This window comes from Taudactylus pleione, unplaced genomic scaffold (genome assembly GCF_031769625.1).
Source record: "Taudactylus pleione unplaced genomic scaffold, aTauple2 ptg000205l, whole genome shotgun sequence".
Lineage (NCBI taxonomy): Eukaryota > Metazoa > Chordata > Amphibia > Anura > Myobatrachidae > Taudactylus > Taudactylus pleione.
The window spans coordinates 5,111,190-5,137,884 of record NW_028284607.1 but is presented as its reverse complement, the minus strand read 5'-3'; the positions used below and the strand labels follow the sequence as shown (position 1 = coordinate 5,137,884).

Below are 26,695 nucleotides of genomic sequence, written 5' to 3'. Positions count from 1 at the left end.
CCGAATCAGCAATCAGCTGCATCTCACCTCTGGGCACTCTCCTAGAGTAGAAGAAATAAAACACTTCATGTTTGGAAATATCCCCCAAAAAATCAATCTGCACCTTGTTTTGTTGGGAAAAAATTCACATCAAGTCTAATCTACCATCACTTTAGGGGGTATATTTACTAAAGTGCAGGTTTATAAAAGTGGAGTTGTTGCCCATAGCAACCAATCAGATTCTAGCTATTATATTTCTAGTAGGTGCTAGATTAATAAGTAGAATCTGATTGGTTTCTATAGGCAACAACTCCACTTTTATAAACCAGCACAGTAAATATACCCCTAGGAGTGCTGCATTTATTCATTTAAACTTTTACATTTCTCTCCTAAAATACTGCTCAGCTTAGCTTTATGTACTATTAAGGGCTGGATTCAGTTAGCCACGAAAAGCCCAGATCGGCAAAAAGCGCAATGTTTTCACCTCATTCGCCTGTTTCGAAGCACTTTCACAATGCGCGTCCCCGCAAAATCAGTTTGTGCCCCCTAAATAGCATAACTGACATGGGGAATCAATATAGAAGTGTATTAATAACCCTAATAAAAGTAATTAAGGTAAACAAATTGAGTCAAAGGGCTGTTATATGCATATTTGCATAAGTGTGGAAAAATTCTGGAAAGCATTTTCTTTTGGGAAAAATAATTGCTGTAGTTAATTTGGGGGTACTTTAAAATGGGTACTAGTATATTTTTGTGTTTATAAAGTGCAGATAATTTTTTTTTAAAGAATACACCTGCTGCAGCCACTTGCAATAATAAAATCACCTGCCCCATCCATACAGCCACCCAAAATACCTGTCCCACTACTTTAGAAACATTTTCTAACACTTTTTACATTTTCGCCGCAAAAATTAAAATGTAATTTTGGGGGGATATGTGAATTAAGATAATTTTTTTTGTTGCCTAATTAGTCATTAGGGGGATGTCTAAAGGGTTCTGAACCAAGTCCCCACATTTTTACCCCAAAATATAGATTAAGTTATTTTCTAGGCTCAATTTCCAAGTGTCTTTTCATCCAGTCTCACGGAACCATAAATCAGACTTGCTCCATGTGTGAGGAGGATTTAACCCATCATTAATCCTTTATCCATTGATGTTACCTTTACAGTTCCTTCTCCTCCAGTTGGAAAGACAGTTGTTGCCAAGAACAAGAAAGTTGCTACTTTGGGCTTATGCTTCCTGTTTCGCTGGTCATACAGGTGTTCAGAAGACACTTGAGTTTATTCAACAAAACTACTGGTGGCCCACTCTACAACAAGATGTAAAAGAATATGTTGCAGCTTGTGCGAAGTGTGCCCAACACAAGATTCCCAGGTAGACCCTGCTGGCCATCTGCTTCCTTTATCAATACCTAATGCTTCGTGGATGCACATCTCAATGGACTTCATTACCTATTTGCCTTCTAATAAATATACTACCATCTGGGTTGTCATAGACCGCTTTACAAAGCTGGCCTTTTAATACCTTTGCAAGGTCTACCATCAGCATATGTCTTGGCCCAACTATTTCTAAAATAAATCTTCAGGCTTTATGGATGTCTGTCAGGGTTCGGCCTAGGATCGGCCGTTACTCACCCCGCATAGGCTTCCCCTGACTTCTCGTGTGGTCAGACGTCAGGTGCGGCAGCAGGTGACACACTGAGGATTCTGCCTTAGGTGCTTTTTGGACTTCCATGTGTGGCTCCGTGTCTTGGTTTCCGAGGTTGCCGCCATTGGCGCCGCCATGTTAGTCTTTCTCACCTGACTGTTCCCTTAACCAATGGTAGCATAGTCTCGGTCAGCTGACGCTGACCTCCAATGATCTGCTACTGTAGGGTATATAACTGGGCTCTGGACAATAGGAAGTTGCCTGTGCAATGTTGTCACTTCCAGTGTATGTATTCTGTTCCAGGTTCCTTTTCCTCGTTCTCAAAGTTATTGCTGTAGCATCCCGTTACCATCCTCCGGTGCATCTGGAGTCGCACTTGTGTACACAGTACACACCACTGGGTACAATTACCAACCATCCTCCGGTGCATCTGGAGTCGCACATTGTGTACAGTGGGCCTGATTCAGAGGCGCTCGCAAAAAGCGAGCGCTCACTCTGAATCAGGGTGGCCGCTTTTTTTTTTTTGTCCGGCCCCCTGCTTTAGCGGGCGGCCAGGTGATGGTCGCGTCTGCCACAAGCCCCAGTGAGCAGCCAGGTGTGGTAGGGTCTCGTCTGCCACAAGCCCCAGTGAGATTCTGGCTCTAATAGATGTCACATTTACAGCCGCCCCGTTTGTAACGAGCCCCGGAGCGAGAGAATCTCTGTGTACAAATGACCAAACCATCCTCCGGTGCATCTGGAGTCGCACATTGGGCCTGATTCAGTCCCGCGCGCGTGTGTATAGCACTTGCAAGCGGGTCAATTGTCGGGCAGTGCGCACACACGGCGTGCGTGAGCCCCATAGCGAGCGAGATTTTCACTCGCTGCGGGACTCACTACAAGACGGGGCAGCTGTGGATTGTGATTGACAGCTCGCCTCATTTTATAGGCGTGCAGGGGGGGTGGCTGGACAAACGGAGGCGTTCCTGCCATTTGTGGGCGGCCATACTGACATCACCAGTGATGTCAGTAGTGGACTTCCTGCTCTATTAGAGCAGAAAGTCCACTGGGACTTGCAGTAGACGAGACCCTACCACAAGGGTCTCGTCGCTAGTCCGATGGTCGTGATAATCGCGACCATCGCCAGGCCGCCCGCTAAAGCTGTGGGTTTGTCACCCACAGCTTAGCGAGCGGCCTGGAGGCCGGTGGAAAAAAAAATGTCCCGCCCTGATTCAGAGCGAGTGCTTGCAAATAGCGAGCGCCTCTGAATCAGGGTCACTGTGTACACAGTGCTTGATTCAGACCCGTCGGCAAGCTCTATGTGCTCGCAAGCGGGTCGATGGTTGTGCATTGTGCACGCGCAGCGTGCACAAGCCCCGTAGCGAGAGAAATTCTCTCGCTTCGGGGCTCGCTACAAATGGGGCGGCTGTCAATGTTGATCGACAGCTCGTCTCCTTTTGTAGGTTGGGTGGGGGGGTGAGTGGACAAACGGAGGCGTTCCTGAAGGAACGCCTGCCGTTTGTGGGCGGCCCTACTGACATCATCAGTAGTGAGCTTCCAGCTCTATTAGAGCCGGAAGCTCACTGGGGCTTGCGGGAACAAGACCCTACCACAAGGGTGGTCACCCACAGCGTAGCGAGCGGCCTGTATCCCGCCCAAAAAAACAAAAGAGGCCGTCCTGATTCAGAGCGAGCACTCACAAAGAGCGTCCAGCTCTGAATCAGGGCTACAGTACACACCACTGTGTTCCATCACCAATTCATCCTGTGGAATCGCACATCATGTAGTCTGGGCCTGATTCAGAGCCAAACGCTCTGACCAGAGCGCTCGCTCTGGATCAGTGCCCTCCTACCTGAAAATGGAGCGGCCTCCTGGCCGCTCGCATAGCTCGCGAGCGGCCAAAAAGATGGTCGCGATGGTCAAGACCATCGCGACCATCGGGCTTGCGACGAGACCCTGCGGTACGGTCTTGCTGCTGCAAGCCCAGGAGTGATTTTGGCCAAAATCACTCCCACTGACATCATTAATGATGTCAGTGGGGCCGGCTTCAGACGGTAGGCGTTCCCATGGGAACGCCTCCGTCTGGCAGCCACGCCCCCGGCACACCCACCAAAGGGGGCGTGCTGTCTCTCACCATCGACAGCACGCCCCCTTTGGTTTCTAGACCCTGAGCGACGTATTCCTCGTCGCTCACCGGGTCTCGCACATACGCACAACGGAGCTCCCTCCGTCGTGCGCATGCGCATTCGCACAACATCGACCCGCTTGCGAGCGTCCTTTGCTCGCGAGTGGGTCTGAATGACCCCCTCTGTCCTCACCACTGAGTACAATCACTTAACCACCTTCTGTACCTAAGGGTATAGTGTCACGGTGGGAGGCGGGTTTTTGAAAGCCGAGGTCTGAGGCTGCGGGAGGAGGCAAAGGCGAGGGGCCTGGATGTATGATCTCCGCATCCACAAGTCTTGGTCGTTGGCTAGACCTAGTCAATGGTGCGGAGTCTAACTCACAAGGAGGTGTTCGCCAGTGACCCCTCCAAGTGGGATATGGGCTTGTGCGGCTCCCTGTAAGCAGGTCGCTGTCCTTTGACTTGGTGACCAAGGCCTGCAGGGAAAAGAGAATCAAAAACACCCGTGGCCCAAGGGTAATGCCTGGAATAGGCACGTGGGGAGTGGGATAGAACTCCTGGCTGGAGAAAGGCACTTGAGGTGCTGGCTAGAGAGGTGTGGAGATTTATTGGTAGGCTGAGGTAACAGCTGGATATCCCACGAAGTATATACCGGATTGCCGGCCGGAGATCATGCACTAGGGTGCAATGAGTCGAAGGGTTAACCTGCACACAGGCTGTGATGGTGAAGGCACTGCGATGAGATGAAGGGTTAACTTGCACACAGGCTGTAATGGTAAAAGCACTGCGGTGAGATGAAGGGTTAACTTGCACACAGGCTGTGATGGTAAAAGCACTGTGGTGAGATGGAGGTTAAACTTGCACACAGGCTGTTGATTAGTAAAGGCACTGTGGTGAGATGGAGGTTAAACTTGCACACAGGCTGTGATTAGTAAAGGCACTGTGGAGAGATGGAGGTTAGCTTTCACACAGGCTGCTGATAGTAAAGGCACTGTGATGAGATAGCTCAGAAGCTCTGGAAGAAACACACTGAAAGCACGGGAACCTGGAACGAGACTCCCCTAGTTACACTAGTGGCGACAATGATTGTTCAGGCAACTACCTGGAGCACAGGAACCGGATATATACCCCTGTTGATAGGCCCACAGCGTCAGCTGACCAGCCGGGCCACTCAGGGAAGGAAGTACTGACATAGGGAAAGTGTCATGGCGGCGCCCATGATGGAAACTGCGATCCTCGCTCACCGGGTCGCCTGACACCACAGCTACAGGGTGAATGCTCAGCTCCTCCCACGTCGCCGCGCCAGCCGCCCGACTGCCCGGGAAGTCAGAGGAAGCCGGCGAGACCGTAAGGGACGGCCGATCCCCGGCTGAACTCTGACAGTATAGTATACACATTAGTACTTCTCCAAAGTACTTTCCTCTGGGCCATAGTGGTGTATCTCACTCCGTTTCCCACTAGTATCAGATACCTGACCAATGGGGCCGCAACCTGTTTGTCGGGAGCAGCTAAACCCATATCCCGCTTGGAGGGGTCACTGGTGAACACCTTCTGGCAGGTTAGACTCCGCGCCTTTGGTCAGGTCTCGCCAACATCCGATACTTGTGCATGAGGAGAACTTGCATTCAGGCCCCTCGCCTCCGATTCCTTCCGCAACTCAGGACTGCAGCTTTCATCTCCTCAGTAAGGGATTCCTCGGAGCTGAGCGTGACAATGTCCTTCTGAGATTGTTTCTGATCAGGGAGTGTAGTTTGTCGCTAAGTTTTGGTGCTCTCTACAGGGGTGTTTTAAGGGCCCATGTGCAGCCTCCATTTGGTTTGGACCCCCTCCTCTCTGTCAGCGCAGTAGATTCTGGCTTCATGCCAGAATCTACTGCGCATGCACAGGTCTCTGGGAAAATGGCACCTGCACCTTTTTCCCAAGGACATATCCTTCTGCGCATGCCCGAGTCACAAGAAAAATGTCCGCCACCATCGTCTATGTGATTTTTCGCTGCTCTATAACTATGGTTGCAGGGTCCCCCCCTGGACCCAAGGCCCCGTGTACACCGCACACCTTGCGCCCATTATAAAAACACACCTGACTCTATGTTCTGTTTCATGGATCAAATTAAAATTCTCTTCGGCTTATCATCATATTTGCAGATTGCAAATTCCTTCCACGTTTCCTTGTTTAAACCCTTAGTTATCAATCAATGTCATCAAGTCACCCAAGATCCAGACCCAACATGGGGTTGAGTATGAAGTCAAAGATATTGTGGATTCTCACGTCTGCAGTACTCATTTGATAGGAAGGGCTGTGGTCCTGAAAAACGTGGATCAATTCTAAAGATATACACACTCCATAAAAAAATATGGTCCCTGAATTGATTAAACAAGACCATGCCACTCTCAGAAAGGTGCACCGAATCAGACCTGTAAAGCGACTCTACCCTGGCATCCAAAAGGGGGAGGCGGATCACTGCACCACCCAAGTTTCTTATGAATTTACCAACAATTCTTTTGACATATGATCATGCCTCCTAGATAGCCTTCCCCGTAGCGTGCAGTGAGAGGCACAGATTTGTTGTAGTAGATGCAGTAACCCTGGAGCTCAAAACAAGTCATTGAGTGTATCAGAGTACACACATGCACATACAGTAGCTCATAAATGCAAACAGATGAAATTGGTGCACACAAATACACTTACGCAGAGTCCAGGGGCAGATTGGGCCACCGGGACGCCGGGCCGTTTCCCGCTGGGCCGATCCTTTTGTTCTCTTTAGTGACTGACGGCCATACTTTACTCACCCCTCCCAACTGCCCCCGGCCCCAGTCCCCAGCCCAGCTGCTGCAATCGGAGCTCTCAGCTCCGATCAGGCAGCATTACAACTTGAGCAGAACACTGTAAATAAAGAAAACTGGCCAACAGGGGAGCTGCTGCGCATGCCCAGCCGCAGCAGCTCCTCCTTCCATAAGCCTTTGCGGAGCCCCGTCATCACCATTGACAGCTCCGCCTCCAGCCTTTCTTGCTTCACTTTTTCTGCTGTCACTCTCAAACTCACAGTGAACTCTGCATCTGCAAAACCAAGCAGCCTGCAGCTAGACCAGAAGCGAGAAGGTAGAACGCTATTATATAGTGAATATGTGCAATAACACCCTACTCTCTCCCCCTGCCTCGTACAGCTCCAAACACTTCCCCCACCCATCCACAGCATCCCCAACACCCCCTCATCCCACACAGGTCCCCATTACTGCTCTCTTCACAGCTACACACACCTCCCCCACCCTGTCCACGGCACCCCCGAGCCCCCCCCCCCCTCTCCCACACAGGTCCCCCTTACTGCTCTCTTCACAGCTCCAAACACTTCCCCCACCCCATCCACGACACCCCCCATCTCTCCCACACAGGTCCCCCTTACTGCTCTCTCTTTACAGCTCCTAACACCCCATCTGCAGCACACTCCTCCTCTTTCACAGGTACCCTTTCCTGCTCCCTTCACAGCTCTAAACACCCCCCCTTCTACCAGGTCCCCCTTACTGGTCTCTTCACCGCTCCAAACATTTCCCCTACCCCTATTTGCAGCACCCCCGTTCCCCTCTTCCTCACACAGGTCCTCCTTACTGCTGTCTTCACAGCTCCAAACACTTCTCCCACCCCATCTGCGGCACATCTGACATCCCTCCTTCCCCCACAGGTCCCCTTTACTGCTCTCTTCACAGCTCCAAACACTTCCCCCACCCCATCCGCGGCACCCCTGATCCCCTCTCCCCCACACAGATCCCTGGCAAACAGTGTAAGTGACTAAAATAGATGAACTTTTTCTGAAATGTGTACAGTATGTCTGTCATTAAGGTGGTGATGTGCTGTTATTTTGTCAGCTGTGTTTCTGTGGGGGCGATTCAATCCAGCGTGATGTTGTATAGCCCAGGAAGGAGGTCCCTGAGCTATTCAATTGACCGCGCCGACTGAGAGGATTTCTGCTCGCACCCTCCTGAGATAACAGCAGAAATCCGACTAAAGTGTCAGCTGAGATGCTATTTTCTGACCTAGCGTGGTGCTAACAGCATCGCGGCCCTCACTTTAGTCACCCAGTTTAAGGCACAGTAACCAACATTCTCCAACTTAAGTGGTTTTAATCAGACTTAACAGCGCCGTCAATTGAATAGTTCTGAGAACTCCTTCCCTGGGCTATTCAATATAACTCAGAATTGAATCACCACCTGAAAGTGATGCTAGAGTTTACAGTTAGATTTATTTACAGATGGTGCTGTGACTTTTCGAAGTAGTGCAGTCTTGCGGTTATGCTGGAAACTGCAGTCGTTGGGGAATAATGCACAGACGTGATCTATGGTGTCCAAACATGTTAGTGAGTTGCGGAGTGGTGTTTGTTGTCTGAGTTGTACCGTACATACATCCCAATGGTGTTTGTATAGATGTTCAGTGCAGATTTGGACTCACAAAGTGCATCAGAAATGTGTTGGGCATTCCTCTTTGGTTACACAGGATTGGCTAATCAGATGCAGATATAGGGCCTGATTCAGAGCCGTTCGCTATTTGCGCTCGCTCGTCCAGAAAATAGGGGTGGCTATTCAAATGAACCGTTCGCTGTTTGCGGTCTATTCACACCTCTAGGTCTGAACGAGCGAACAAAACTTGCAGTCGTTTTTTGGGAAACTACGCCCCCTGGCCGCTCGCATCCTACGTTATTGTCCGCTATTTATTAGATTAATTGAGTACATCGACCAGGGTATGAGCTGCTCGCTATTCTTGTGGTTGGTGTTTGCTACCACAATTTTGCGAGCAGTTCTGGCTATAAAATAACCCAGTGACGTGGTCAATGACGCTGCTGTTTTAAATATGCACACCCATAAAACGCCCGTTTTGACCTTTAAGCATGCCTGCGATCAGATCTCCACTCCCCGTTTTCAAGCACCTTTTCCTGTTACCACCCATATACGCCTCATTCTGTCACTCAAAATAGCAGGCATTCGCTATTTTGCGAGCACATGAATTTTGGCCGCACTGACTGGTTCGCGCATGCGTATAACGATCCGTACGCATGCGCAGTTGGGCAAACATCGCTCGGAGCGAACGAGCTGCCGCTTACGAGTGGCTCTGAATCAGGCCCTTATTTCGATGTGCGTGTTAGTGGAGTGACACAGGAGTGTTGCGGAAACTGGTTTCATGTAGAGACGCTGAATCGCTCACATTGGATAAACTGGACTTAGTGTAGTTGGTGCACATTTCAATGGTGCAACTGATGTTGGTGTCTAAAGATGCACAAGCATGACTGCAGCAGCTGTGCACACTGACAATGGGTGTCTCAGTACTTGCACATTCAGATGCATGGATGTACACCAGGGAAGGGCATTGTAATGGCATTAGCACTAAGTCACAGACGCAGCTGCATCATAAGACGGAAGGAAGACCGCGACTACGTCCAACTCATACTATCAAGCCCTATGACGAGGGAGTATCCTGCTCCCCTCCACAGACCTCCCCCCCTCAACAGAGCCCGCCCCCATTAGGGCTGCAGTCAGAAATTTCCCAGGCTGGTTTTCCATCCCAATCTGCCCCTGGCAGAGTCTAACACCCCCACTTGACTTCACCAGGGATCCCCGCAAGAGGATATAGACTTTACTTAGTGAGTATTTAACTGGTATGAGGACTCTACCTGGAAACACCACCAATGGAAATATGGGTATGTGCTGCTTTTGAGGACACTGAACACTGATGTTGAAATAACACTGGAAGCAAACTATACTTGAAAGTATAGCTCTGAAGCAGGAGCATCTATTTTGACACATTTGATATTCAGGCACTGGAGAAATGCACTGAGCAGGCTTTTTTTATTGGTTGGCTAATAGGTGATTCCCTGCATGAATAATCAGTGCTGGAGGTTAGATGTAACACATGAGAGAGGTGTTATGTAATCTCTAGCCTAAGCCCAGTGGGATTCTGTTGAGGACTGCAGTCATCAGTGCTGGTGGTTAGTGGTAACACATGAGAGATGTGTTATGTCATCTCGAGACTAAGGCTGAGCCTAGCTGTGTTCTGTTGTGGATTCTGATTGGGAAGGCCAGCAATCAGTGGCCTGCTGGTACTGAAACTCAACTTCTCAAATTCATTGTACCCAAGATGGATCTCCAGTGTACTATTGTAGTGCCACAAAATTCTCAGCTCTGATGAACACTGCGCTCAATTGTGCCACAATATACTACTCTTCCCTAATCAACAAAACCTACCTAATTATTAGATTAAACTAACTTTCTGTCTTTAACATAAACCCCTGTCCAGAAAATAAATGAGTGACCCACAATGCACGTGTCTCCAGCCATGACCTTGGCATTTGATATGGGAAACGATCGTCAATAATAGGAAACATAATATAACAAGCTTCATAACTCTTGCTAACCTCCACTAATGAGCAAAGAAAGTTTAGCTCTATTAGGTCAAATTAGAAAGTTAGCAGATGTATATTGTCCCGAGTAAAAACCCAACTCATCCGAAATTGTGACGAGCGTGAGCGCTCCTCTGCCTACTGGCCCTGTCTAGTGCAACTTTTGTAACTATCGCCTTTCAGAGCCTTGATCTTACTAATTTCTAACTCTTAGGTGGCAGCATTAGTTGCCGCTCCAATCCGAAAAGAGTAAAAACCAAAGTACTTAACATCCAACCCCAAGTCTGAACATTGTTAGGAAATGGAAATTGGTCAGATATGCACCACTGTCATGCGACAACTAAGCGGACCCACTGACTTCTTTTAGAGATTCTTAATTGGTCGCTACCCGGAGTGGACAGATAACTTTATTTGAGGTGACAGGGAAATCTACTGATCTCTGCCCGACTGATGAATTTAGCATAAAACTCCACTCTCTGATGAAGACATTATTACACAATAAGTCTGTGTCATTTGAGACCCTTGAAGAAGCTACCAGCTCCCCTACTCGAAAAGCTCCATAGTAAGCAAAATATAAAAGCAAACCTGCAAAAGGGCAACCTCTACTTGTCGCACCAAATACATTTCTTACATCTCTTTTTATGAGTTGGTGCCTGCCCCAACTTTTCAGAGCTTTTGAGATAAGAAACCCCTTATACCCCTTTCAGATATACAAACCGGGAAATTTCCAGCTCAGACACGGGAATTTCTCCTGTGCACATTCCTGGATATTTGGTCGAGACCCCCCTTTCACACTACAGTGTCTACCCGGGAAATTCCCAGGTAGACCCCTTTCAGACATGAGCAGGGTTTTTATGCTTACCTGCCTCTTCTCTGCCGTCTGCTCCTCCTAGCCTATCCCCTCTCTGGCTGATGATGATGATGATGTCATCATTCAGCTGCCGGAAGCCGGCCAATCATAATACAGATTTTTTTTAATTTTTTTTTAAACTTCTTTTAATTCCCTGGTGGTCCAGCGGGAGTGCGGGTGGCCCGCTATGGCTGGGACCAGTCGGCGGTCTCCAGCACAGGTGTCCCCGGCATCCGGCTGGGGTCCTGTGTCGCTGACACAGCTACCGGTGTGGCAGGCGGCCCGCTGTTGAAGAGGGGTTCTCTGTACACAGCCAGCCAGCGCTGGAAGTGGTGAGCAGCAGCGCTGAGCGTCCTGTAGGATGCTCTGCGCTGCCAACTCAAAGCCGCAGCGCTGAGTGTCCTATAGGACGCTCTGCGCTGTCAACTCCATGTCAAAGCTGCTTGGTGCTGCCCGGGAGTACTAAATTCCCAGGTAGCACCATTCAGACAGAAGCAAGGTAATTTCCCTTGTCGATTGAAGGGGCGGCTTCCCGGGTAGGTAGCTTTCAGACAGACACGGCTACCCGGAAATTTGGCTGAGGCTGTAATCTAATAGCCCCTGTCTGCTGGTTTTACCTGGGTTCGCCTCTAGGAACTTTAGCCATGCTTTCCAAGCAGCACTGTACTTGCAGATCATGGCAGGAGCTTGAGAATTAACTGGGAGGCCTTCCATGTCGGCTCGAGGATCTGTCAAACATGAGATGGACATTCCTCCATGAATTGGAAAGTGTCAGGATCTGCAGCTTCCAGCCTGAGACACTGCATTAAATACTGCCTGTCTGAGTGCAGTGTCATGTGCAGGCTGATTGATTCTCCTGTTCACAGCACAGCTGCACACTGGTCTATCATTAAGAGAGACTTGCTCTGGTTGGGCCTTGTTCATGTTAAAACCCAGCCAGCCCTGCAATCCATGCCGCTGATAGAAGTTTCTTCGTACTTCCGGTTCCTGTCTACTGCATGTCAGTCGTGTTCCTGAGTCAGTCCAGCTGTGTTTCGCAGGTGCCGTTTACTCCATCCAGGCGGCTCCACATGCATTCCATCCACACGTGCTGCTTGTACCATCTGGGCAGCACGGAGCACTTCCTATCCCAGAAGCGTCTGTCACCATCCTGTGGCCAGTGTCATTCCGGTGGCACTAGTAGCAGCCCTGCATTCCAGGAGCGCAACCTCGCACACCGTCGCCAGTGTCATCCCGGCGGCACTGGTAGCAGCTCTGCGTTCCAGGTGCGCAACTTAGCACACCGTCGCCAGTTTCATCCCGGCGGCACTGGTAACAACTCTGTGTTCCAGGTGCGCTGTTCAGCACACCGTCGCCAGTGTCATCCCAGCAGCACTAGTAGTAGCCCCTCGTTCTTGCTGCATACCTCACCTGAGTGTCATGTGCCCAAAGGCTGCTTCACGCCATTAGACCCTTGGTCACGACTATAAAGGCAACAATCATCCCTCAAGGCTGGTCCAACAGCCCAAATGCTGCTTCATACCATCAGTCCCTTGGCCACGACTATAAAGGCCACAACCAGCCCTCAAGCCTGTCATCTGGTGGCTCTACATTTATACCACTGATTCCCTCCTGGAATCATAACAGAAAGAAAAGGTGTAGAGGCAGCATCCAGAAAGTGGACTCCCATCCAGCTTCGCCATTAAGCCCCAGCTCCATAGTGTGTGACATGTTGAATGAGGCAAAACTTGACTAGGGTTTTTCTTGGGACCACGCCCACAGGCGAGATGTGCAAATTAGATGTGGAAGGCAAGTCAAAGGAGCTGGACGGACTTGGCCAACTGCAGGTGGCCCTTCAGTACCTCTCTTGACCCCCTGCCTCTATGGCAATCTTTGGCGGGGTGTTTATGCATTGTGTGCACACCTGCTTAACGGGACATGCTTTCCCAGACTTGTATTGCCCCTGTTGAATGTGAAACAATGCCTTTGTGTAAGAAAGGGCCCATTATTCCTGATTCTACCCAACAACTTACCCTCCCACCCCCTTCTAGGTGCAGGGGGCTTGCACTGTGATACTTTAAACAACACCTCCATATCTCTTGACCCAAAATCTATTTATGTCCTTATCTAAAGGATTCTTTGAATAATAACCATCTCCCTGGTTCTGCGTTGACACGCACGTCATGTATCATATGCCAGTAACTTAACAAGTTCAAGTCCTTGCCACCACTGATTTCCAAGTACTGTAGCAGGAGAAGAAAACAAGCATCTACCCATCCTGTGAAAAAAGGCATTGTAGGCCTCCTCATCAACACCCCATTTCCCCTTGGCAGCTTTGAGGCCTTGTATGCCTTCTTTTTGTAACCTTGAAAATGTGAACATACTTTGCATGCCTAATTTTATCAATGGCCCTGTGGCACAAATCCCATCTAATATCTGAATTGTTACACCAGCCTCTGGCCTTCTCCCGCTTAGTTTGGTCACTGTCTCCTGCTATGGACCTACTATGGGCCCATAGGCACCTTTCTGAGCCCAGGCGTGGGCCACCAGGGACATAAAAGGCATCCATAAGGCCACATAAAAAAATGGGATGAATACATCCCCATAGCTTGCATGGTCCTTGTCCATGAGGGGTCAGAGGTGTTAATGGGACAGAAGGCACCTAAGCTCCCCGTCTCCCATGATGGACCAAGAGGCTCTTCCCATGTGATTCCTGCCTTTTCGCAGTGTACAGTACTTGGAAGTGGCTAATCACCTACCTAATGCGTTCATGGGAGGGACTAGCCGAACCCCGTTGGACCTTATCTCCCATCCAGCCTTTCTGGGATTCCTCAATCCGTTCCCCACCAGATCTGGCTGAACTATGTGTAGCCAGATAGAGGGACGACAAATGTCCCCTGCACTGACTAATTGTAACCACTTGGACAGTGGAGTGACTGTCCACTGCCTCACCAGGATGGACCTTTATTACCTTTCCTTCCTGAACCCTGTTATAATTACTGCCCCAACTAAAATGGCCACCGGGGCTGGCAAGAGGGGGGCTGGCCACATTAAGATGGCCACCATTGCTTCTTATTTCCCTGCCTCACCCCATACTTGCCTACTTTTGAAAAAGCATTTCAGGGAGATTGCGAAAGCAACACCTATGAGTGTGGCGGTAAAGTGGACGTGTACTACTACATCTGAAAGGAGTGCCATAAAACTGACTTACTTACATACAAACGAGCCCCAAAGCAGTTAGTAATATCTACATGTTGATGAAAACACACTCTTACTATTCAGAAAATGCATGTAGCCATAGGGATCATTGTGCCTTTTAACCAATGCAGGGAAATTATACTAATGATCCCATTTAAATGTATATATCTATTTTTCCTTTTATATAACAGCTACATAATGGGGGTCAGGTGCAATCAGGGAGATTGCTAGACTCTTCAGGGAGACAAGAAGATTGCTGCTATTTCAGGGAGTCTCCCTGACAATGAGGGACAGTTGGCAACTACCGTATGCCTCTCCCAAGATGGCCTCAGGGGCCTGGAGAGGTAGGGTCCCAACTCCCACTGTGCCTGCCTGATTCAGCATTATAAAGTTGTTTGCAGTGGAGGAGTTTTGCCAACCTACCATGCTGTGATCTCTCGTTGTCCCAGAGAGCGACAGCTATGGCACTGGATCGTGAACATTGATGCCAGGCTTTATGGCTGCCCATTCCAGAGTTGCACAGTGAAGAAGAACTTATGGTAGGCGGCGGTGATGGAGCCAGGAGTGGTCATGCAGTGCAAGAGAGGATGGGTGCCATTGGGCAGAGGTAGCAACATTACCTGCTGCCTCGTGGCCCTTTCTCTCTGCGCTGGTGAAGTGCTTCTGGCTGTTGGACATGTCGAGGCAAGGCAGTGATTAGTAGGGTAGAAGTCAGGGGAGAGGAAAGTATTAAAAATGGAGCAGGGCACAGCGTGGAAAGCGGTACAAATGGAGCAGATCACACAAACGGGGCAGGGTACAAAGGTAAAGCAGTACAATACAGCAGGGCACAGAGGAGGCAAAAGCAATATTAACTAAGCAGGGTGCTGGAGAGGGAAGAAAACAGTATTAACAGGGAAGGGTACAGGGGCAAGAAAGATGAAGCACAGGAAAAAAATACATCAGCACATGTCCATAGAAGAGATGTTAATCCATGGATTTCACCCCCTCACCAACCCCTTGGACCTTCCTCTCTGAGGGCCTGATTTAGAGGTGGACGCAGCCGCAGGAACAAATCCGCATGAACAAGTCTGATTGTTGGAATCTGTGCATGCGCAGGATATGCACTGTGCAGGTCTCTAGTTGCGCTTACACTCACAGTGTCCCTAACCACACATGCTGCGGCCGTTTTCTGGGAGTGCAGAGATCAAGGTCTGCATCTTCCAGCGCAGATTTCCTGGCCCAGGCTGAGCAGTTTCGGTTACCGTTCTAGCAATCGTGATCAGATGGTAAAGTATAGGTCTAAAATGTCTTTTAAAACTAAACGGTTCTTTTTTTAAAAAAAATTATCCAGGCTTAATAAGCATGTTACTATTAAAACTATCTCCTGTCTTCCCAGTGAGGTATTCTGTAATGCGGAGGGGAAGGTTTTACAGCTAGGAAACATTGTGAAGTTTCCTAAACTTGCTGACACACTACAGATCCTGGCGGAAGATGCCAATTCTTTCTACACTGGATCGCTAGCTAAACAAATTGTGAACGACATCCAGCAGGCAGGTGAGAAAAACATGGAGTGTTGTGTCAGTGGTATCTGGTTAATTAGATCAGCTACTAGAATAACATGGTCGGTGGGTAAAGTTGAGTGCACACTGACAGATATATCGCCAGTTCCAATGAACGGTATGTGCAGGGGCGTGCTGGGCTGGGGGGCAGGGAGCCATCTGCCCCCCAGGCCTGCACAATTTAAATGATTCAGGGCCGCTCTGTACTATTATGTGTGTAAAGTGAAGCTGCAGTGGCTAATCAAAAATGGCTGCCCCTACAGCAGGCTTTAAAAACATGGCCACCGCCAACCAATAGAGAGCTAGGTTTTCTTTCCCAGGAACCCAAGGGGCTGGAGAGTCGAAAAGGGGGCGTGGCTTGTCGATGGAGTTTATCAGGACTCCTACTGCTCATGCCTTCCCCAGATTAACCATTGCTGCTGCTGCCTGTAAAGGGAGAGGAATGTTCATCCTGCTGGGTTCACACTGACAGCAGGTAAGATTCAGCACTGGGCACACCATAGTACTGGGCAGCACTGGCAGTGGGCACACCATAGTAATGTGCAGCACTGGGCACACCATAGTACTGGGCAGCACTGGCACACCATAGTACTGGGCAGCACTGGCAGTGGGCACACCATAGTAATGTGCAGCACTGGGCACACCATAGTACTGGGCAGCACTGGCACACCATAGTACTGGGCAGCACTGGCACACCATAGTACTGGGCAGGACTAGAACACCATAGTACGTGGCACTCCATGGTACTGGACAGCACTGGCACACCATAGTAATGTGGAGCACTGGCACACCATAGTATCGGGCAGCACTGGCACACCATAGTAATGTGCAGCATTGGGCACACCATAGTACTGGGCAGCACTGGCACACCTTAGTACTGGGCAGCACTGGGCACACCATAGTACTGGGCAGCACTGGGCACACCATAGTACTGGGCAGCACTGGCACACCATAGTAATGTGCAGCACTGAGCACACCATAGTAATGTGCAGCACTGGGCACACCATAGTAATGTGCAGCACTGGGCACACCATAGTACTGGCCAGCACTGGGCACACCATAGTACTGGGCAGCACTGGCACACCATAGTAATGTGCAGCACTGGGCACACCATAGAATTGGGCAGCACTGGCACACCATAGTAATGTGCAGCACTGGGCACATCATAGTACTGCGCAGCCCTGAGCACACCACCATACCCCGGCTTTGGTAGGCTGTGACTCCTAGCAGCAGTGTACTAAGTTACAGACATATCCCTATGGACCATTATCTAGGCTACTTTCCCAAATGCCACAATCACAGTAACTTATGTCTGGTACACACTACGCCAACGGCCCAATTAAGCGACAAACCCACAGACCGAGCAGTCAATTTTGGTAAGCATCCACACTTACTATTGGGATGCTCAATCTGTCTGGCAGACATCACAACTGGTTGTGCATTTAAATTAGGGATGTGCAGGCTCGGATAGGTTCGAGTTTGCACGTTGAGTTTGGATTTTTCCCTCTAAAAAAACGGAACTCAGAAAGAGGCAAAACGTTATCTTACATGGACGAACATCATCATTCCTGGACAAAAGTCCAGGAATGATGATGTTCGTCCATGTAAGATGACGTTTAGCCTCTTTCAGAGTTCAGTTTTTTTGGAGGGAAAAATCCGAACTCAACGTGCAAACTCGAACCCATCCGAGCCTGCACATCCCTAATTTAAATTTACCCGCCTAGTTGTGATGTCACTGTCAGCGTTTCCTGTCAGCCAGTGTATGAGTCAGTCGGTGGGTCGCCAGTCCATACAAGCAGATGTGCACAATGTATCTGCAAGATATAGTGCATCTGTAATGCTGCACAGCAGACACGATATATCTTGTGTGTACACTCGAGAAAACAAACTTAATATATAGTTTGTCGGCTGTACTATCGATATATTGCATAGTGTGTACCCAGCATTACTGTGGTTCTGCCTTTGTGCACTGAGAGTAAACGGGGACGGGGCAGTATGTGATTATGTGAGGTGGACCTTGGAGCGGCTGTCAGGTACGTATATTGCTTCCTATATTTGATATCGGTCACTAGAATAGTCTGTCAATCAGGGCTGGTAGGTGATGTATTTGACTATAACTCTTAAGGCATACATCCACTAGACCAGAGGTTCCCAAAGTCTGCCGTTACAGTCCAGGTATTAAGGATAGCCATGCCTGAGTCCAGATGGTTATATCAAATTGACTGAGATACTAATTAAGTCACCTGTGCTTAAGCATGGATATCCTTAAAATGTGGACTGTAATGGCGGCTTTGGGAACCTCTGCACTAGACTATTTATCTGAACGATAACGTTATCGTTCAATCGTTCATAAATCGTTTGCAAAAATGTCTTATTCAACAAGTGATGCGCGCTCCCGCTTGTCGTTTAGACATCTATCATCGGGCAAAAATACTGAACAACCTGACGATAACGTCAGGTTCAGCATGCTTGCAGATGATTGATGTGCCTACACTGAACGACTGGTCGTTCAGTGTAGGCACATCACAGACTGACAAACGACTGCACGACAATGTCGTAATCGTGCAGTCGTTTTCATATCTTTAAGTGGATGTGTGCCTTTAGACAAAATGATTTTTCATATATTTTATTACACATTTAAATCGCATCCCCACAACTATTTTGCAATTGCAGTGCACTGGTAGAAAAACCGGGCACACTGGATTGCATTTGCCGCCCAGGCTAAAAGTTTCCAGCCAGCCCCTGGGTATGTGTACTGCATCGGTGTGTACAGGCAATATGTCTGTGAATGATGTTGTTGCAGATATATCGGCACATCTAGCTGTGTGTACAAGTGACTCGTCGACCACCTGTACACCTGCTGCTGACATCTCAACTGGGCAGGCAATTTAAATGCCCGTATAGTTGTGATGTCAGTGCAGACACGTCAGCCGGACGATTGGTAAATCGTTAGATAGGTCGGCGGGTTGGCCAGGTGTGTACACTGCTTTAATTACCCAATGAGGGATGTGTTAATACTTCCCTACTTTTCATACATTGTTTTGCAGGTGGAATCATTACAGAGGAAGATCTGAGAAACTACACAGTGGCTATTGATGAGAACCCACTTAGTTTTAAACTTGGAGATTTCACCCTCATCAGTCCTTCTGCACCTCTCAGTGGTCCTGTCCTTGGGCTCATCCTCAGCATACTGAATGGTGAGATTTGGAAGAAGAGAGTTGTAAGTTTTGTCACCAGAAGAAAAGTCTTAGATGACTGATCTGTAACTATCGGTGCTATTATTTCTCCGAAGGAAACCATAGCCCTGCCATGCTCTTCAATTACATACATTCCGAGGTTGTTATAACTGATGCCACACTAGTGATAATAATCTAAGCTCTTAGTGGAATATGATTTATTGTTTTACCCTCTCTTGTTTTCAACTAGGTTTTCATTTTTCCAGTAACAGTGTAAAGCCTGGGGCTCTCGGACTGACCTACCATCGCATTGCAGAAGCTTTCCGCTTTGCTTACGCAAAGAGAACTTTGCTCGGAGATCCAAACTTTGTTAATATAACAGAGGTAATGTGCACTTCTGCCCAGGGGTGCTGAGGGGGGGTCCTACTGATTACCCAAGCTCAGGCTTGTTGGAGGTGTCTGGCAGGGGCTTGGGTTAGCTACTGAGGGAGACAACTGCACATAGTGTTTTTACAATTTTATTTTCCCGTAGGGGGAGGGGGGGGGGAAGAGTTTTTTTTGGGGGGGGGGAGGGTTGCAGTTGATATGCACATCCAGTGCCTTCAGGGTCTTTGTGCAGATCAATACTATTAGCTGGGAAAATGGAAATGTGACCAGTTGTTAGAATTGTATAGGGAACCTTTAAGCCAAGCAACATTGTGAGCTTGTTCCCCTCCTATAATTTCATAGAACTGTGATTTGTATTCTGTGGGCATACAGTATATACTTAGAAAGCACTGTGACCAGTGTCTAATATCTGTGTCCACCATTTGTATTTATTTATCAACATGTACTTAAATAACACCAGTTTTTACAGTTGAGAACAAATTAAAAAAATGAGACTGGATACAAACAGAAAGAGGTAATAGGGTGTTGTTTGCAAGCTTATAATCTATATCTTATCTATACTATCTAGTCCTATGTATGGGGATGACAGATATAGCCCCACTTGACTGATGTGACCCTACTCTACCCCCAGGTGATGAAGAATTTGACCTCAAATGACTATGCTGAGTATCTAAGACAGAAGATCTCAGATAATACCACTCATCCATCCGAATATTATGATCCCGTATTCTACAATCCAGATGATCATGGCACAGCCCATCTGTCAGTTGTAGCAGAGGATGGAAGCGCTGTGTCTGCCACCAGCACTATCAACTTGTAGTAAGATGAAGGATGCTTTATGGGACAAAAATCTATCACTCCAGCCTCAATGACAACATAATATAGCCCTGCAACATAGGGCCTTAGGGACCTATTCATCATCACTTAATTTTCACAAAAGCAGGTGATAATGCACATTGTCACCTGCAATTGTGAAAATTAAGTTATCAGCCATTCATCAAGAGGGTAAAGCAGGAAATATGACAGATATCTCCTACTTACCTTCCTCTTGTGGAATGGCCCGCTGTCCCCATACACTAGTATGGGGACTGAGTTCATCAAGCTCCGAAAATATTATATTTTCGAAGCTTGACTGCGGGAGCATTCGCCATCTTCAGATGGCAAATGCTCCTGCTCCGGCATCGCAACCCGCTCCTTCCCTATGGGAAGAAGGTCCGGCTTGCGAAAAGGGGTTACTTTCGGATCCCTCTGGCTCCTTCCACCGGACGTCGGGGCTCTTGTGCATATGCGCGACCAGTAGGTCGCGCACGCGCACTCCCGTCACTCCCGTCACTGCTCCTACAGGATTCACTGCTGCGAAAAGGAGCAGTGAAGTCGCTCACGGGGACAGCTGATTTCGCATTAGCTGTGCCCGCGCCGGAGCAATGATAAATTGCTCCGGCAGCTGCAGCGAGTTAGGATGTTAATTATTGGGGTCCGTTCGGACCCCGATAATTAACATGATGAATAGGCTCCTAATTCAGAGTTGTAGTGAACATACTTTATTTTTGGAAAATGAGTATTCAGTACAATGGGCTTGAATCAGAGTTGTAGGCTATTACCACTGCAGCTGTGACCCCGTACGTAACTGCTATGCGAAAATATGCAAATGTCGCAGCCACCTGGACATGTATTGAGACTTCCACCTGGAGCTTTGCAAATCCAAGCATCTGCTTACACAGACGCAGCATCGGAGAACATTTGATTGTCGCAGTCCTGAGTAAATCTATGGTCCCGCAGATTGGCCATTGGAAGTGAGAAGCCAGAAGCAATACTCCTTTGTGTATGGGATCACCATCGCAGGATGTGACACGCCCCTGAAATGGATGTGACACAGTTGCGTTCTTTGCCTTCACTCCCTGTTACCTCCTTAACACTGCAAATAGTCACTGCGAGCAACTTTAGTAATGTACCTTGAAGCGTCCGCATTACAACACATATGCATGCACAGATTAGCAGATAATCGCCCAACTGCGAAAACATCGTCATAGCGTACTTCTGACTCAGGATCAATATAATCCTGCTTATTAATCACTGTTGCAGCACTTTAACTCATTGTATTAATACATGCAAGTCCAGTCCCTCAAAAGGGGTGCATATATGACTATTCTTGATAGCCATATTGGCCGCAATTCACGCCAACATGCTCTCTCTTTAGTTTGGCCACATCTACACACCCCCTCCAACCCCCAACACGGCCCCGTTTTCATAGAGAGTTGCAAGTGCAACTTGACTGAAAAAGAAAAGACACACATTGCAGAAAGATCCGCAGACCGGTGTCCTCCACTGCTTTATTTGCATTGCAGACCTATTGTGGCCGTCATTATTCAGATACATAAACATAAGGCATAAGGCTTAAAAAGCAAACCTCTTAGAACTGACTGGAAAGTCCTGGTTCCACGCAGTGGTTGAATGTTGGAATTCCCCTTCTTTGGGCACATTAGCTATATCCTCTTTACTGACTGATACATCTAGAACCTAATTATTCCTATCATCACCTACTGAAATACTGTGTTCAATATTAGAGGTTTATTTTATATGTTTATATGATTTTATATATATGTTTGTGCATCATTTATGATGAAATATGATTGATATTACCATGCTGGCTTAGTAAATTATTAGCCATTATTACTAGTGTGTACACTACCTGTGCTGCCAACCCTTTTCTCCATCTCCTGGAGGAAATCTGACTTCTTTTGAACGTGTTTAATGAGACATAATAGATATATAGCAAAAATATATTATTTGACTATACATGCATTTGCTAAATAATACATAGTAATGCATTGCTATAGAAAGCCTGGAATTAGAATATAAATTCATCATTTATTTATTACCTTCTTGTTCCAGCTTTGGCTCTAAAGTTCTCTCCAATGTGACAGGAATCCTCTACAACGATGAAATGGATGACTTTGGTTCACCACTGATAACCAATGGATTTGGTATTCCCCCATCACCAGCTAATTTCATCAGGCCAGGTGCAGTATCTCTCCACTTACCGTGCACACAGCTATAGACTATAACTAAGCTAGGTGGGTGGCGGAAAGTTGAGATCATGCGCCTGATTCAGATATAGACGCAAAGGCACCTGCAGCTGCATCTATTGGCGATCACCCATCTGCCATTTCATGCGAATGCCAATACAAAGTCCTTCACTTGTTTACATCTGATTGTCTGAATATGCAAGGACTGAGATGCCCACTTGTGGCATCTGTACACACAGTAATACCATTGGTCACACTATCGAAACTTGCACCAGCAGGTGCAGTTTTTCCATACAAGTATGTCCTCTTGAGTGGCTGAGCGTCTGTGTATGCAACCACTTTCACCGACACGTGACACTCCCATAAGACAGACCATCTCTATACGCGCCCAAGAACGCCCACTACATTTTCAGTACGCTTCTTGCATGCACCTGAAATTACAAATACGACTCTGTACAGATACAACCTGGACACATGTGCGGTGAACTTGGATGCATGCACATTAACATAAATTTGCTCCACTATGTGCGACATCGGCAGTGTGTACACCTCTTAATCAGCCCCAGTGACTTCCAAATCGTTTACAGGGAAGCGACCCATGTCTTCAATGTGCCCCTCAATCCTGCTGAATAAGGACAAAAAGGTGCATATGGTGGTTGGAGCCGCTGGAGGGAGTAAAATCACTACATCAACGGCGCTGGTAAGTCATGAAGTCCTAAAAGAGTGCAGAGAAATAATCATCAATGCAAAGTCAGGGGTAAAACAATCAGGCATAGAAGAAATACAACAATAACTAATGAACAAGCATAATTGCATTTGAACATTTCTGTTAAATTTCTAGACAGATATGCAAAGATGTGCAGCAATTTAGTTTCTGTGTCTGATGGAGACCGGGTCTCGTGTATTTTCGTTTTCTTTCCTTTTTTAGGCCATTATACATTCCCTCTGGTTTGGTTATGATGTTGAGAAATCTGTGGAGATGGCACGAATACACAATCAATTATTCCCTAATGACACCACAATTGAAAACACCATGACAAAGGTTATCATAGATTTATTTATTACTGACCATTATAACCAACTCTTCCCGTTTTCATTGCATTTGACTTATCCTTTGTATTGCAGGAGGTGGAGACCGAACTCCTGAAACGTCATCATAATGTAGTATATTCAGAAAGACGTGGATCCGTGGTTCAGGCCATTGTAGAGACAGAGGGCAAGTGGGCAGCAGCCTCGGACACTCGGAAAGGAGGATACCCAGCAGGTTACTGATCTTTTGTCCATATTATCTGCTGACTGTGAACTGACATTGGGGTCTCCACGTACTTCTTCCTCTAGCTTCCCTAGACTCTCAAAATATTCAAGGACATCTTAGTCGAAGACCGGATTATGTTGGCAACCTGGGTAACACAAAGATACTTTGATATATTATTTTTTTACAAAACATGCTCAGAAATTTAGTTTTGTCTTTTTAATGTAACACGCTACAGAACACTCCATTAGATGAAGGAAACCCTACACTGCTGCTAGATCATGGTAACCTATGTGTTACAGCCACTCTGTGACCATGGAATGTGCAATCGGATCATGCGACAATGCTGATGCTGTGAGCAAAACAGAACCAGACTTATATCCAGTGCCTTTCATAGAGCCTTCAATCTGTCTTTCTAGAGTCTACTCTAGAGAGTTCATTAATCCTTCATTGACCTGTGTACTTTCCTCTCTTGTAAATAAGGGAGAGTTCTCAATGAAATCATTAAAAGAAAAGTGGAACTCAAGAGATATTAGAAAAAGTTTTAAAACTCTTCAAGAAGATCAACATGATGTCATCCAACAAAGAATATAATCTTTTCCTGTGTTTTACTGATTGTTAGCTGTACATAAAAGAATATATCAATTAGGATTTATTTTTAGTCAGCCAGTGGTTTTTATATCCACATTTTAATATAAACAGGAAGAGAGATACAATTTGCATGTTTTTTTTAAGTGATAGTTATCAGATGGTTCTTGTTTATTCTTTCACACGGGGTCATAACTAGGGTAGTGCGACCAGTGCCATGGCACAGGGCACCCCAGGGCAGGGGGCGCTGTTTGGGCCTGTCAATTTTCCTGTTTATAATCATTTCTCACGTGTAGCTTCCTCTTCTTTTATCCCCAGCATCTCCTGGCCTCCCCTATCTCTTCCTGGGCCTACCCCATGAAGCCATGGCCCTTTTTCAGGTGCACTGCATTTTATGTCCCTATTTAAAAATGGCAGAGGGGGGCGCCAATGCTCTCTCTGGCACAGGGCACCAAAAAGCCTAGTTACGGCTCTGCTTTCACATGTTGATTTTTCTTTTTCCAGTAGCCTGTATTATCATAGCGGCATGAGGGTATATTTGCACCTCCATCCATTACACTGATCGCATGGGCATAACTACCATAGGTACAAGGGGTGCAGCTGATGGGGGGCCCATCTTCCTTGTCACGGTTACATGTGTTATATACATTTTTCATCATTACAAACTTTTGCTATGGGGCCTTCAAATACCTAGTTGCACCCCTGATTGATAGCATAAACCTTTTCTAAGTTGAAGACTTATATTATTGCAATATTAAAGACTTGAATTGGGTATTGTTGGGAATTACTGGAGGGTATATTTTATCACTGAAACAGCTCATCTGGTCTTTAATGCATTGTATCAGTAGTTCTGTTCCACTTCCTACTTCTTAGCTGAAAAATTAATGTCAAAATCATTTTTTTTAACATTAAAATTTTTTTTTTTTTTTTCTGTACAAATGAAAGTAGCAAGGTAAAAATGGTCCAAACAGGGACCAGGGAAATGAACACCTCAAATCAATATGATTATGCTGTAGGTTAAGCAACAATAAATGAGAATACTTACACAGTACAGTATGAGGACTGGATTGATATAACTGTAGACACACGGAGCCTGATACTGAGCCTCATGTAGGTCCAAATGCTGTTACATTCTGAATGTAAAAGGAACACTAATTCGACTATACGTACATCTTAATGTGTATGTCACAAGCGTGGAATTTAGGAGCTGTGTTCCCGGACTGGGCCTTGGATCTGTATTACTTGGCGCAGACGCTCGCTGGAGGAGACTTGGCTTAATGAAGTTTCTCCGCATGAGAGGGTGCAGCGAACTGACAAGAGTTTGAGGAATGCGGCAGTAACGAGGTAGCTAGGAAGCTACGTGGAGCGGCTGGATAGCCGAAGGTAGACGTTGGTAGCTGAGTGGCTACGTGGAGCGGCTGGATAGCCGTGGGTAGACGTTGGTAGCTGAGAGGCTACGTGGAGCGGCTGGATAGCCGTGGGTAGACGTTGGTAGCTGAGCGGCTACGTGGAGCGGCTGGATAGCCGTGGGTAGACGTTGGTAGCTGAGCGGCTACGTGGAGCGGCTGGATAGCCGTGGGTAGACGTTGGTACCTGAGTGGCTACGTGGAGCGGCTGGATAGCCGTGGGTAGACGTTGGTAGCTGAGTGGCTACGTGGAGCGGCTGGATAGCCGTGGGTAGACGTTGGTAGCTGAGTGGCTACGTGGAGCGGCTGGTTAGCCGTGGGTAGACGTTGGTAGCTGAGTGGCTACATGGAGCGGCTGGATAGCCGTGGGTAGACGTTGGTAGCTGAGTGGCTACGTGGAGCGGCTGGTTAGCCGTGGGTAGACGTTGGTAGCTGAGTGGCTACGTGGAGCGGCTGGATAGCCGTGGGTAGACGTTGGTAGCTGAGTGGCTATGTGGAGCGGCTGGTTAGCCGTGGGCAGACGTTGGTAGCTGAGTGGCTACGTGGAGCGGCTGGATAGCCGTGGGTAGACGTTGGTAGCTGAGTGGCTACGTGGAGCGGCTGGTTAGCCGTGGGTAGACGTTGGTAGCTGAGTGGCTACGTGGAGCGGCTGGATAGCCGTGGGTAGACGTTGGTAGCTGAGTGGCTACGTGGAGCGGCTGGTTAGCCGTGGGTAGACGTTGGTAGCTGGGTAGCTACGTGGAGCGGCTGGAGCGCAGTGGGAAGGCTTGCTTAGCTAAACTAAGAAACTAGTTGCACTGGCAACTTGTGTGAGCATTGGGGATCCTTTTATAGTGGACACTGGGAGCTGACAGGCTGAGAGAGAAGGAGAAGGCTCCTCATTGGTGGTAGTGGGGTCACATGGGCAATCCAAGATGGCCGCGCCCATGGACCGGAGGACAGCGCTTCCTGGAGGTAGTCAGCGGGGACCAGCGGTCAGCAGGAGCCGGCGTGGGAGCAGCACAGCAGCGGGACCCTCCAGAGGACAACAGCGGAGACTGCCTTGAGAGATGAGGAAGGAGCGTACAGTGCGGGAGCCGGAAGACAGCGTGGGTCAGTGCCTGCACAGGTAAGCGACGGGGGCTGATTCTGGGGTCTCCAGGCCGGCGTGTGACAGTATCCCCTTCTTCAAGAGTGGCCA

General features: G+C 47.8%; 1 protein-coding gene across 1 annotated transcript in view; it reads left to right on the top strand.

Moving 5' to 3' along the window:
- GGT1 (gamma-glutamyltransferase 1) overlaps window positions 1-24,098 on the top strand; it is a 138,241-nt gene extending 114,143 nt beyond the window's left edge. The window contains exons 6-13 of the mRNA XM_088477964.1: window positions 15,518-15,675; window positions 18,728-18,877; window positions 19,107-19,240; window positions 19,875-20,062; window positions 22,136-22,263; window positions 22,857-22,969; window positions 23,198-23,311; window positions 23,395-24,098. Coding sequence (XP_088334090.1) covers window positions 15,518-15,675; window positions 18,728-18,877; window positions 19,107-19,240; window positions 19,875-20,062; window positions 22,136-22,263; window positions 22,857-22,969; window positions 23,198-23,311; window positions 23,395-23,541 — 1,132 coding nt within the window. The 3' untranslated portion in view covers window positions 23,542-24,098. The remainder of the gene's footprint in view (window positions 1-15,517; window positions 15,676-18,727; window positions 18,878-19,106; window positions 19,241-19,874; window positions 20,063-22,135; window positions 22,264-22,856; window positions 22,970-23,197; window positions 23,312-23,394) is intronic.
- The last annotated feature ends 2,597 nt before the right edge of the window (window positions 24,099-26,695 follow it).